Source organism: Typopeltis vanoorti, chromosome 19 (genome assembly GCF_054136105.1).
Source record: "Typopeltis vanoorti isolate ZY-2024b chromosome 19, IOZ_Tvanoo_1.0, whole genome shotgun sequence".
In the NCBI taxonomy this organism is placed as follows: Eukaryota; Metazoa; Arthropoda; class Arachnida; order Uropygi; family Thelyphonidae; genus Typopeltis; species Typopeltis vanoorti.
This window is the reverse complement of record NC_143567.1, coordinates 28,812,270-28,827,559: the sequence shown is the minus strand read 5'-3', so window position 1 is coordinate 28,827,559 and position 15,290 is coordinate 28,812,270. Positions and strand designations below refer to the sequence as shown.

Here is a 15,290-nt window from a genome sequence, read left to right as displayed (position 1 = left end):
AACCTAGTATTATTTTATTATGTCTCTATGGCTGAAGAGATTTGCCATGTTTCAATGAGGAAGAGATCTAGGTTCAAAAATTATGCCATAAAACTACGAGAAACTTCATTAGGTCTTTTTCAGTAAAGTCTCAGATGGGGATGGGTTTTTTTTTTATTACATATGAAACAGACATTAGCACATGAACATGCAAATGACAGACAAATGACTATGGAGATAGGATTAACTGGTATATTCCAACAAAATTAGTTACTTAAGCCAAGTTAGAAAAGTCACTGGACTTAATATGAATGTGTAATTTTATGAAGGAAAAACAAAGATGCTGAACACAAATTTTCATTCAGTGTGGATTATCTGGATTCTGCAAAACCATCTGACAAGTACTGCTTAATTAACTTTTTAAGTTAGAAGAAAAACAGAATGAATGTAAGATGTTTGAAGCAAGTTACAAATTGATTACCCAACATCTACCAGAAGACATGATGGGAAAAGAGTGAGAAAGAGAGAGATGCCATCAAGAGGAAAATTATCATTTAACATCTACTGACTGCACATTAGAAAAATGTAACTTGTTTGAAAAATTGTTTGAAGATTATTTAAATTAAGGGATACTAAATCCCATATTGTTTCTGTTTGAAGATTGTTTAAAAATGATCCAAAGTTTGGAAAAGTAAAGAGTAAAACAAATATAATGATATCAAGGTGATTTGAATGTTTTGGCATTATGAGTAGAAAACTGGAGTTACAATTTTAATGTGTTCTGCTCTATGGCTCAGCATTGTGTATTGGAGTCAAGTCACTGCTAGAAGAAGAGATAGCATGTCACTTTTGGACACACATTAAAAACTGGAAGGAGCATGACTGAAAATGATAATAGATCTAGAGTGGAGTACCTGGAGGAAAGGGTAAGTGGAAGACCTTTGGTGACATGGATGTATGGCATATTAGGTGTGATAGATCTTCAGAGGTGAAGCTTCAAGAATAGCTCAGCACAGAGCCACCTGCAGATAATTTGTGTGGTGCATACTAAGGTATCGGCTGATCATATGTGTCATCTGCTGATATCTAATGAAATTATGGAATAGTGGATATGTGCTACACATTCATAAGTTATACTTTTGAATTGATTCACACACACAGTTCACAAATTGAAGTGTTTTTAATATTTTATACATGTGTCTCTGCATGCTTGCAAAGTGGGGCACTTTAGTGAGAACATGTCAAACCAGACTGTCATATTAATACATAACTGTTGAAAGAAAAAGTAGAACTTTATGAAATCAGTTGGGAGAGGATAGATAGAAGTTTGAAATTTAGGATTTGCAACAAAGTGTTAAGTGATAAAGGGCTATAATGAGGGGAAACACCAACTGATAAAAATAAAAAGGTGGTGGCACTTCCTCTGTATAAAAGTCAAATTTTAGCGCAATTGAAGAGAGAAAATCTTCAAGTAGAATAATAACATTTAACATTATTGATGTCTTCATAATTTTTGCCATAGTGGCAGTACACTTTTACAGTATCTGCAATTTAAGGTGTAACAAATAGTGGACACATGTTGATTTTATAAAATTTCATTTTATTTTGTATTTGAGCTCTTAAAAATTACTCTATTATTAAAAATGACATTATCATAAAATTATATACATGCAGTATTTAACATGTAAATATTAATCTGTACATTATTATAAATAACCATACTTTTTTTTACATTTTTTTACTCGATACTTAAATTTTGTTCATCTTTCTTACTGAAATATTGGTAACTATTTAGTATTGCATCTTGCCAAAGTCTAAAAAAATCAGTGAAACAATTTAAATCTTTCTATATACATCAATATAAAACTCAATTAGCAAGTTATTAAACATTATGTTCTCATTTCATTGTAAAAATATGTTTAACCATTAATATATATATATATGCAAAATATACAAAAAATTACAAACAAGTATTTTACAGTGAGGGAGTATTTCACACACACACACACACACACACACACACACACACACACACACACACACACACACACACACACACACACACACACACACACGTGCATGCACGCACATGCACATAGACAAAAAAAAAAGAGGATTAAGCACAGAATCAATTATTCTTGTATGTTGTATGGAATCTCAAATTTCAAATGAGAACCAATATCATTCAGTCAATGCACATTAATAATATCCAAATACACAATTGATAAAATTTATATTCTTTACAAAAGACGATATCAAGAAACCGCCAATATTGTCCAGTAAAAGCAGTAATGTGCAGTTTAGACAGCACTTTGTTTGAGAAGTGAAAGTTGGCTTCCTATATCATGCATATCCTGATCAAATTTAGTTGAGCACATTGTTGAAGTGTTGCTAGAAGAGCTGGCACTAATATCTACTTCTAAAATGTGTGACTGTGGGGGAACTACAACTACTGAGACTTTGGCATGGTTGGTGCCTAAAAAAGCAAAATAAAATAAAAATACATGCAAACATGCAAAATCAAAACAGATATAGAACTAGCAAACAATGTAAATTAATAATACAGACATTAATAGAAATTAAATAATAAAGATATCAGAAAAAATTTTTTAAAAAATAAAATAAAATAAAAATAAAATAAAATGTAAATTAACTGAAAGACAAAACTGAACATTATAATGATTTAGTTACTAATGATAAATGTGTTCTTAAAAATAAATAAAAAATAACGTTTTCTGAAGTTCATAATTATGCATCTGACTGAATGAACAATATTACAGAATTATAAATTAAAATAATTCCTTTCTCCAGCAAAGTCATGGTTCAAATGCTTGAACACTAAGAGGTGCTTATCTCTTCTAATAGCTTACAATTGCAGTCCACTTTTCTTACTGAATAATGCAAGATAAAGAGATTATATCTGATTAATCCTAAAAACTAAAACCCTAAAATGGTAATCCTGCAAATGCTGGAAACTTGGTGTGTAGCTTATCCCAATACAGTATAAAAACAACTCTTATAAAAATAACAGCTTAGCTCTAATTATTCTTTTCAGGGTCTCGATTCCAACAAAAGCAAGTGGAACAATGAGAGGACACTTAGGTTATATGTGAAGTTTACTTATATGCAAAGTTACCATATTTTCAAATCTTGCATATCATATAAAAGAAAAGTAAGATTATCTTTATTACTTTTCACAAATATATATATATATATTAATTATTTTTATGTTCATTAAAAAGTCCCACCTAAGGTGGGACCACAAAAATTCGCCAATAGACTCATAATGCTCCAATCCATTGCAATCTTTAGTATTATTTTATACAACGAAACTTGGCCTTCAGAAGGAAGTATATTATACAAATGTTTATTGCAGTGTCATGCAAAAATAAATTGCTCCTTTTTTAAATCATATCTGTCAATTAGATAACAGAAGATTCCTGAAAAAAAGTAATTTTTAATTCTCTTTATTTAGTTATAAATAGTACTATTTTTAATTATAAAATTTTAGGTTTTAAATATATACTTAGTTTACAGAAAAGCAAACTGTAAACCATACTTTTTTTTTTTTTTTCATGCAGCTTCAGTCCACTGACCAAGTACTGCTTTCTCCACAAAACAGAGGGTTTTTTTTATTATTAAAGTGTTCGATAATAAAAAAAGTGAGTAGTGGAATTGGAAATTCTAATTTTTTTCTTTTTCAAATGCAATTCTATGAGAACTGTTCTTTTGTCCAAAGTAACACATCTTGTTAGTGAGAACACAGATTGTGTCTGTCATTCCAAAAATACACAAGAAAATTACTTGCATGGAAGTTGATTTTTTAATTTCCTTAAACTTAGATATATCTGGTGTAAGCATTAACAATTTAATAATAGTTTTTCATAGTTAATTTTAATTTGTACCTTGTTTCTCTATTAGAATTATGTTATATCATTCCTATGTTATTGTCTAAGTAAACTGAAAAAAAGTCACAAGAACATTCAGAGAAACAGAACTGATTCTATTTCTCTGGATAGTACACTGACTTCTATTTATGTTGCCAGCATTCTTCTGCAACATATTATATATTAACAACTTAATAGCAATTTAAAAATGACAATAGTGGCAAGAAAGAGGCACATAAAGAGAAGAGGTCAATATATTGTGAACTCAGTTATCTGGATACTCTTTTGTTGTATACATTGGTTCTCGAGGCTCCAATTAATAACTGATAATAAATATTAAAAGTGACACTTGTGCATGAATACACAGGCTCTCATATACTATATCAACAATAATTAATCAATGTGAAATTCATGTACTCTCTTTACTGCTCTACTAATTTTACAAATCCTTATGTCTTGACTTTCACTAGCCTAAATTCCTTAATGCTTTTTGCAATTTTTGAAACAATCAATACAAAATAAGCATGTACTAGAATTTTTATAAGGAACAGGTTCTTTGCATGAAGAGGGGTTGGCAAGCAGAATGCATTGTCTGATACTGTGGTGAATGTCAGATTCATTGAATAAGTTTAAAGCATGGTTTGATATGCTTTATGTGTAACAGTGTGTACCTCGCACGAGTCTTTTGACTCCATAGAGGTTTGGTGTTATGGTGTTAATAATAATAATAATAATAACAGAAATGAGAAGTCGGGCTCAACTGTGCACATCTCATCTAAAAAGCCAGTGAGTGAAATATGGGTATAATCGCATACTTAGGAAAAAAAAAAATTCTTATCCTATTGTTTTAAAGAATCCAGTGAAGTTAGACACTCGTATGGAAACAATAGGAATCATTAATTTTGCATGATGCATGGAGGTTGCTTATCAGAGCTTGTAATACTCCAGATTATTCAAATAATTACTGGAAAGCAATAAGATAAAAGTTGATGGCAACACAGCATTTGCAAGACGAAACTCAAATCGTCCATAGTTTATATTTTTAATGGATTTTACTGTATACTACCATACAGCTATCTTTGTAGCATTTTTGGTTAACTATACTCTGTTCAACTCTAAGATTGCAGCCTACTCACTGCAAGGAAGGTGTATACTTCTCTATGCTCAAAGGTATCGATGTCACCAAGCAATTATATCCTTTTGTTCTATGAAGGCCGATGCACGTTGCTGTTTCATGTACCTAAAGCTGATTCCTCCATCATCCAATAAAGCACTTGTTATTTGTGGCATATTGGGATGACTGTTAACTTCAACAATCAGCTTGTGTAGTGTGGGCTGCTCATTCCCCCCAAAAAATGCATGAATCTTTCAATGAATGGCATGCCAAACAAAGTCATCAAATCTTCGTGTTGAGTGCTTTGCATTGGATTGGCCAAGTTCGAGTCCCTGCTGTACCAACTTTTTGGGTGTTGTCTTTGGCATGTGTGACCTCTTTATCGGCTTTCACACTGAAGATGGTTCTCTCCAAAACAGCGTTAGCTCACTCATCATTGTTGCACTCTTTTCCATGGTCTTGTTAGGATGTAAAGCTTGCAGCTTCATGTAAATGTTCATCAAAATTTGCTTTATCTGACTTGTCAGTGTTTTCCCCATGAGAATTTCAAATAAAAAAAATCGTCCCAATCGGTTGTTTATTCTGATTTTGAAATCACAGAATGGCCACGGAGTGATGTGATTGGTCAAAACAGTCAGCCAGTTTATTTAGTTATTTACTTTTGTGGTTTTTTAAAGTAGTATTCATTTTTTTACACATTCTTTTGAATTTAAAAAAAGACTAAACACAGTCATAATTTTATGTCCAAATGATATTTTAATTGCATCCTAAGAAGGGACTATTTTTCAGTTAGCAAAATTTGCCATTTTCCCATGAGGAAGTAATTTCCTGCAATCTTAGAGTAGAACAGGATATAGTAATCCTAATGAAGATATGAGATATTAAAGCAGTCAAACTCATTGGTCGTATTCATTTAATTTTTGTTTATTATGACAATGATGCTGAATATTTATAAATATATTTACTGATGCAAAGTATTTGTTAATTTACTAGGTTTAAGTCACAATGCACAAAGAAGAAATAAAGCATTTCTTCTTTGTATACTAATAATATGATAATCCTTCATGAGGCAATAAGTGAGAGATTATCATATCATTAGTATTATCTCATCATATTAATTTTCAGTATAATTTAAGACTAGTCAAGAAGATAATTTGAAATGTCCAGTGCAATGCAGAAATCACTAAATCTTAATATAAAGGTCATATGCAAGCAATCTGTGCAGAAAATGGTCTTCTTGAATAATTGTGCATAGCTATGTATGTGTGTGTGTGTGTGTGTACACACCACACAATTAAATTTATTGCACTTATTCAAGATAAGAGAATAACACAGAAAGAAAACCACAAAATTTCTTGGAACCTGCTGGAAAAGAGAATTTTTGACATTACAGCTTCTTTGAAGATTAACTGGGGTGCTTAAGGGTCAAAGCTGTATAACTGAGAGGAGACCTCTCAGTTATACAGTTCACATCTGAGAGCTGCTCGACTTTTATTAGCCTTTAAAGGAATGCGGAGAACTAGCCAGGGCTTCCGACCTAATGTCCAATTCTCACCTTCTCGTGGTGCACTGTTGGGTATCTACTTGGATACTGAATGAACGAGGATGAGCTGACAATTTGGGATTTAGCCGACCAAATTGTATTCTTATTAGTTAATCCAAAATAAAAAATGATGGTACAACAGGATAAAATTTCAGCAGGCTGGGGCGTCGCCCAGTTAAACAAGGCCCCCGTTGTTTTTGCCGAGGAACCAGGTCGAACACTGAAAAGTCAGCTACTGGAACAAATCTGAAAACACACCCCGACTCAACATCAAAGATCGGTACTATCAACATAAGAAGCCTGAATGACAAAGAAATGGAGCTAGCTGGGGAATTAGATAAGTACCAGATCGACATAAATGGGGTGACTGAAACAAAAAAGACAAAAACTGGCGAGATCTTTCTGAGCAATAAATACAAAATGTTATATTCAGGCAATGACAATCAAGGAAAAGAAGGAGTAGCCATAGTATTCAACACAAAATACGAGGCTAATCTTCTTGGATGGTAGTCAGTCTCAAGTAGAGTAATGTGAGCAAATATGAGAATGGAGAACCGGACAATGAGACTTATTTGTGCCTATGGTCCCACAGAAGGAATCCCTCCACTTCTAGTAAGGTAGAAGTGGAGGAATTTTTTGAGGGTTTAGAAAAAGTAACTGACACAGTGAAAAAGGAAAAGTTGGTCCTTGTTGGGGATCTAAATAGCAGTGTAGGAAATGATTGTCAGACATACAAAAATATTTTGGGAAAATTTGGAGAAAAGAGCAAAGCTAATAATAATGGCAAATATCTGTTGGATTTCTACTCAGCACATGGACTGGTTATTACTAACACCATGTTCCAATATAAAAATGTGCACAAATTCACATGGAGAGAAGAGGCAAGGAATAAGAAAAGTCTCATAGACTATGTCATTGTTGATAGTGATGTTTTCTCCCTGGTGGCAGGACACCAGAGTGTACAGAGGATTTGAAATTGGAAGTGATCACTACTTAGTCTTGAGCAGGATAAAATTGAATTTCATATTGAAAAGAATAAAATGTAAGAAAGTTTTAAAGCGAATAAAAGTCGAGCAGCTCTCAGATGTGAATTGTAGACTAAAATATACAAACATAATTCAAGAAAAAATCAAAGAGTTTGAGAACAGGAATCAAACCTTGGAGATTCAGTGGCAAGCTCTGAAGAAAACATTGATTGATTCTGCCAGAGAGGCATGTGGTGAAGTTGTCTGCAAGGATAGAAAAATTAGAACTCCATGGTGGACACAGAAAGTTAAAGAGGCAGTGAAGGAAAAGAAGAAAGCATATCAAAAGTTCGTGGCAAATAAGACAGCTTGTGCTCTTAGAGAATACAGAGACAAATGCAAGAATGCTAAACAGTGTGTAAAACTAGCTAAACAAAAGTCATGGGAAGACTTTGGCAAGAATATAGAAAATAAATATCAAGAAGGTGGCAAAATATTCTGAAAGTTGTTGAAGAAGCTTAGGAATGGAGGAAAGAGTGCTGTAAAAGGAGTTAGAGATGATAAAGGTGACATGAAAACGGGAGAAAAAGATATCCTTGAAGTATGGAGTAATTACTTCAAAAAAAAACTGCTAAATGAAACAAGCAGTGATGACAGCACAGTTGGAAAAAACACTGACCAGGCATGCAGTAGGAATACATATCCATACTTGAAGTAGAAAAAGCAACCAAAGGCTTGAAATGTGGAAAGGCAGCAGGAGTAGATGATATTCGACCAGAAATGTTGAAGTATGGTGGTATAAAAGTCTTACAGTGGCTGCACTGCATAGTTCAGAAAGCCTGGACAGAGGGACGAATTCCTGATGATTGGAGTAGAGCTCTCATAGTACCCATATATAAAAAGGGAAATAAAACTGAATGTGAGAATTACAGAGGTATTTCCCTACTGAGTGTTCCCGGCAAGATCTATGCAGGTATACTTGAGCAATGGTTGAGGAGAAGAATTGTGGAAGAAAAGCTGGGTGAAGAACAAGCTGGATTCAGACCAAATAGAGGCCTGTCAGGATCAGATCTTCACTTTACGACTAATAGTCGAGAAAGCATGGGAATATAACAAAGATCTGTATTTAAGTTTTGTCGATTTGGAAAAGGCATATGACAAGGTACCAAGAGAGAAGCTATTCAATACACTACAGTTATATGATGTCAATGGGGCATTATATCAAGCAATACTTAGTCTTTATTTGAGTTGTAAGTCAGCAGTTAGAATTGAAGGAAGTACAGGAATATGGTTTAATGTTAAATCTGGTGTGTGAGTCAAGGATGTACACTATCCCCTCTGTTATTCATTATCTATATGGATCACATTATGAAGGAAAGTGGTATTAAACATGATATCAAAATTGGAGATGTTAATCTCGGCTCTTTGCTTTATGCAGATGATGTTATACTGCTAAATAAATCTGCTACAAGTCTGCAAGATTCTCTGACTAAATTGAATAACTGTTGTAATAGATATGGTATGAAGGTCAGCAATAAAAAGACAAAGACAATGAAAATAGGCAGAATCATTGAAAATATCAACTGCATTGTGAGAGAACCTATAGAACAAGTAAAACATTTCAACTACTTATGCACGATTTTTAGTGAAGATGGTAAATTAAATATAGAAATAGACAACAGAATCAGCAAAGCTGGTATGATAGGAAGTCAACTGAATAAATTCATACAGAATAAGAGAGAAATTAGTCGGAACACTAAATTAGCTGTATACAAGACAGTGTTCAAACCAGTTTTAACTTATGGATCTGAGAGCTGGGTCAGAAGTAAAACACTTGACCAAAGACTAGAGACCGCAGATATGAGAGTCCTGAGAAAGATTAGAGGCGTGAACAGATGGCATCAATGGCAATATCATATTAAAAACGAGGATATTAGGAAAGAACTTGACATTGTCAGCATCCAGGAATGCATTAGCAGAGCTAATCTCAGGTGGTATGGTCACTTAAACAGAATGGGCGAAGAAAGATTAGCAAAACAAGTGTTCTCTGCCAGGTTGGCAGCAAAACGATCCAGAGGAAGACCAAGATATAGGTGGATTGATACGGTACAAAGTGCCTTAGACGATAGAAATATAAGATCTGATAATGTTGGAGTCTTGACAAGTAACAGACTGATTTGGAGGAAAATGTAGATAGGAAGTTAGTAATGATGTAATTTTTTACATGTAGTACTATCATATTCTGTACACTCCTTGAGGGTACATGGCAGTAATTTGATGATGATGATGATGAAGATTAACTGATATCTTTCCAGCAAAAAAAAAAAAAAAAGTGAGTTTAATATTTAAAATGCTAATATATGAGGAAAAGAAGTTGAAGAAATAATACAAATATATCGTTTTACACTTTAAGGATACTTTTTACCAAAGGAAAGAAAAAGATGAAAATCAGTCAATAAATAAATTAATTAACGATTTCCAAATGTGGAGAACTTTTGGCATTTCAAAGAGTGTTGATCTAAAATAAGACAGAGAAGGTAAACAAAATGAGTCAACTAGTATAAAAATTATCACCATTGCACACAATGGTGATGATACTAATTTAACAGTGAGAAATGCAAATGAAGATGAGAGGAGATACTAGTTTATTAAGAATAAGATACATACACTGCTTGAAAAGAAGTCAATGGACACCAAAGTGTGAGAAACACAGTCATGGCACCCACCTTAATAAGATGTAGGACCACCTTTCCACAAGTGTATAATAATGATCTTCGGGAGTTTTGGACTGTAGGCATGTAATGTCCTAGTCTATTGTGAGGCAAGCATTCCCTGACCACACTCAACAATCCAGTTCATCCCACAGATGTTCAATAGGGTTGAGATCAAGGCTCTGTGGAGGCCAGTCAAGTGTGGTGATGATCATGTCTACAAACCATGCAGTTACAGCAGCAGCCTTATGATGGTGCATTGTCTTGCTGAAAGAGACAATGGTCAGTTCTGTAGAAATTCCACAAAGTAGGAAGTTGCATTGCCAAGAATGTTCATATACCTCTCAGAATTCAATGTTTGGGGCACCACAGAAGTCTGAGGCCAACCAGGAAAAACAGGACCATACCGTCACACCCCACCTCCAAATTTCATAGTTGGGTATGCACTCTAGTAAGAGATGTTCACTGGTCATCCATCACACTTGTCCATCTGCTCGGTAGAGGGTGTTGCATAATTCATTGCTCCATAACACAGCTTTCCAAACTTCTGTGTCTCACTGTACATGCTCTTTGCACCACTGAAGACGATGCTGGATGGTGGTTAATGTGGGGGCTTGCATATTGTGGTCCTACCATAGAAACCCATGTTGTGAGCCTCAGTTCTTAATGTTTTGTGCAGATTCGTGTTCCAATTGATGCCCGGAACTCTACATTCAATGTGTTGGCCGACAAATGGGGTTTTACATATTATCCTTTGTAGCACCTTACGCTCATGTTCGGTGAGTGTGGTGGTCATTCACTGTGGGTAGCACTTGCAGTTGATTCTCTATGCTTCCATCTCAGTTTGATATCACTCATTGTTGAACTGGGATAGTGCAATTTGTCAACAATTGGTTGACAAATTGTACTATCCCAGTTCAACAATCAGTGATATCAAACTGAGATGGAAGCGTAGAGAATCAACTGCAAGTGCTACCCACAGTGAATGACCACCACACTGTCAACATGTCATCCTATCACAATGCCTCTTTCAAACTCTGTCAGTTCCCTTCCCACAGCCATTTCATCCGGACACAGTTGCACTGACTTGGAAGCATCATATTCCTCCAATATATACAGGCTGCAAACATGTGACTAATTACATGGTACGATGCACCTTGCCCATAGAGGTGTCCACTGACTTCTTTCCAAGCAGTGTATTTTAAAATGATTTTCAGTTAAATTAACATCATAAGGATGAAGTTCCCAACCTTCAAATGTGGCAAGCATCAAATGCTATTTGATTCTAGCATGTTTGCAAGTGGGATATTTAAAGCAGACGAGCACTGCGTAGGCAAATCTGCATCCAGTATAAACTTAGGAAACTAAATATATAATGGTAATCATCTTTGATAAAAAGCTTATGCAGAAAAAGGTTACATGGCACTGTATAGAATTAATGGTAATCAATGTACTTTAAGAAGCTCTGTGATATTAAGATTCAAAAAAATTAAAAGAAGGGCAAAGTAAAACAATAAATGATGTATATAATCAAACTTTATATTCAGAAACTGAAATCTGCAGAAATATAATGACATAAAATCTGAAAATGAAATTTTCGTAATTCAAATTTAGGACTGAAAAATTCAAATAAAAAAAAAATAAAATCAGCAAAGAAAATAGACCTAACTACAATAGACTATAAAATATGACAACTTAAATATGAAGTTTTTTAACATAGCATCCTCCCTCCACTAACATTGTGTGGAGGGGGTTGCCACTACAGCTTATAGCACATTAGTATCATGAGTGGACTAACAGCAAGTACATGTAATAAAAGAGATGAACGAAGAGGAGGAAAACCTATTTCAGCAAGTTGTTGGGCTGTGAATCAACAATTCCTAATCACCACTCTGCATTAACAAGATTTACCTTACTAAAGGTTAAAACTGGTCTGGGTAGTGACTCTCACTACCCAGTGAGAGTCACTACCCAGTGACTCTCACTGGGTAGTGAGAGTCACTGGGTAGTCTTCATTCACAGCACAGCACACTCATAATGGAGTGTGCTGTGAATAATGGGATACAAGGGGTCAATCTAAGATGAAGGCAACTGTTTTCTCATACAAGTAGTTTAGTCATGAAAATATTTTCATACACAAATTTTTGTTTGCTTCAACTAGGCTAAAAAAATATGGCTGGCAAGAATATAATTTCTTGTTAAGTGTAATATATATAATTATACTTGATAAATATGTTTGAGCATATACTAAGTACCCTTGATATGTTAATTATCTGACTCCAAATATCTAAATAACTAAACATTTAATTGAATGACCCTTGAATGGGTTAGTGCATCAACCATCTTTTAGTAGATACACCCTTCAATTATCTGACCAGCAAATTGATTTCTTATTGTGGTTGGATAATTGAAGGATTAATGTAATTAATTATTTGAAATTCATGGAATATGATGCAAAGGTGGTGAAGACCCTCTAGACGGTTGCTGCCATACTGAAGACACTGACCTGTAAAGAGGGTAGTGTTTCCATTGTATGGGGTCCTGATGGAATCACATCTGGATTACTGTGTTCAGATATGAAGGGGAGAATTAACGTCAGAGAAAATACAAAGAAGACAGGTGACATGACAGACATTTAACCTGTTGAGAAGCTGTTGGATAGTTAATGGGAAGATTTTTCATATGAAAATACCACTTAAAGGGACAAAAATCCACCTGAAAGTTACACAAGTAAATGGTAAGTAAGAGAGTGAGAAATAGCTTTTTTTTTTTTTTTTTTTACATGGAATGCATTGCCTGAGAGGATGGTGAGAGCTTGTATAATAAATTTTGTGTTGTTTAGAATGGACCTCTCATGATGATCCTCATAAGTCTCTGGAGATCCTAAATAATAATAATACAGATGTATTATTATCATCATCTTTCAATGATAATAATATATCAATTATCATTCAATTGATCTATTGATCAGTTGAATCTATTTAGTGAAAAAACTTGTACAAATTTTCCAAAAGATTTCAAAGATTTTAGAATAACTAAAGCAGGTATTCTAGTAAGTTATAAACAAATTCTTCATAGACTCAATTACTTAAATTTATTGAATACATATGTACAACTTCTAAATGCATAAAAATAAGGTAGCAAGGCAGCTACACTAAATTATACAACAACAGTGCAAGAAAAATTAAGCTTAAAATATTTCATTTTAAGTTAACAATTTTTTGTTTTTGAAGTACAGAAGCTGGAATATCTTCACATTACTAGAACGAATGCATATAAATATATGTGCATCTGTGCAGGCACAAAAATCTATACAAAATATTGATTTAAATTCATTAGTGATACAAAATAGTATTCAACTGCTTATGGGCTTAGGTTGTAATTGACGAAACTCAAGAACGGAAAGCCATGTAATTTTTGAGGTTAATCCATTTCGGAAATATCTGATGTCTTTGTGTGTGTTTATGTAAATAAACACACACAAAGACATCAGATATTCTGTGTGTGTGTGTGTGTGTGTGTGTGTGTGTGTGTGTGTGTGTGTGTGTGTGTGTGTGTGTAAATATAATTTTTTGCTCCTATATTAGTTTAAAAAATTACAATGGCTAAAAGGTGCATATTACTTGTTGAATGAGGACTGAGTGTTACATTGCATATTATCATTAAAAAATACTTCTTTTAGAAGAGAAATTTCACTAAGAACCTTGAATTCACAGTTATTTTCATATTAACCCTTATCAGGATTACATTATATGAAAACTCATAACCTGATAATTATGTAAAAGTGAGAGATATATTTCAAGGATTACACATTCTATTTTTGGTTGTAGAGATGGAAGTTGAATAAAAGTCATCTTAACATTTATATTAATGAAAACAATTAGAATGGAATTAAAATTAAACAAAAGTCTATCTAATTTAATTTATTTAAAAACATTCAGTTTTTAAAAACTCATCTTCTCACTAGATAAGAAGACTTTTATGAAAAATGATTTCATTTTATTCTATTGAAAGATTATTTTCTGCATGAACTCTTTGGAAACAAACTAATAATTTGTTGCTGTCATAAAGCCATAATATAAATATCTTATTAAAATTACATACAGTAAAAAAACTTTCCCCCCCCCTTTGCATTTACTACCAGTAGATTACTGAATAACCTAGTACACTGTTATTTTCATTTTAAAATCTCACTGAACAATTATTTTACAGAATACTTTTTACTGAATTCGCTTCAGGAATTCAGTAAAAAGAATTTCAAATACTAAACTCTGATTTTATTCTGCCTTTTAAGAAACAATTGTGATGCAGCTATCAACATTAGTGATATATTTGTGATATCTGAAAATAGAACAATGACACCATTTAGGATTTACTGTATAGAATAGAAAAAAAAAAGGCATTTGAGCCTTTTCATTTTTATGTATTTTCTAAATCTTCCCTGCTGTGTTTACAACTAAAGGAAATAGTATTAATTGAATATGCAAATTCATTTGAAATGAAAACAGTTGTTAGAAAATGTTTTATATGAATGCATTATGATTACTTTTGTCTCTGAATATGATTAAATTAAGCATTTATAAATGTATGTAAGCTGGTCAGAATTCAGCCTACATCATCATGGAATGAATACATAGCAAGGTATAAAATTAAACACTAGTTCAATAATTCCAATAATTAATCTTTGTAGCAGAGACACCTGCAAAACAGGCAAACTAGGAGACTAATAAGATTTCCATTAGATTTGATTTAGAAAGCCTGCATATAATACAAGAGTAATATGTATGTAGGCAATACCAAAAAATAATAAATAAATAAATATAACAATAATAATAATAAAATAAATATACACATAAAATAATAATAAAGTGGAAATGTTAGGCTTAGAGTGTCCACATCATTAGCAAAAGATCAACTACCATATGCACTTTATCAGGGCTGTAGATATGGCAAAAAAAAAAGTCTGCTATATGGCTACTAAAAATGGTTCAGATGTTGGGTATAATGGCCACAGATGTGTCATGAGCCACGTAACATTTTTTGTAATATTATAAACACTGGAATTTTGAAACTGATCTTTACTCTTTCATC

At 33.2% G+C, this 15,290-nt stretch overlaps 1 protein-coding gene across 6 annotated transcripts in view; it reads right to left on the bottom strand.

The window, feature by feature from the left end:
- Positions 1-1,558: 1,558 nt before the first annotated feature.
- LOC150095948 (palmitoyltransferase ZDHHC14-like) overlaps positions 1,559-15,290 on the bottom strand; it is a 291,158-nt gene continuing 277,426 nt past the window's right edge. For all 6 annotated transcript variants that reach the window (XM_090408860.1, XM_090408859.1, XM_090408861.1 and 3 more), the window contains one exon: positions 1,559-2,455. In XM_090408860.1, the coding sequence (XP_090264986.1) occupies positions 2,280-2,455 (176 nt within the window). In that variant the 3' untranslated portion in view covers positions 1,559-2,279. The remainder of the gene's footprint in view (positions 2,456-15,290) is intronic.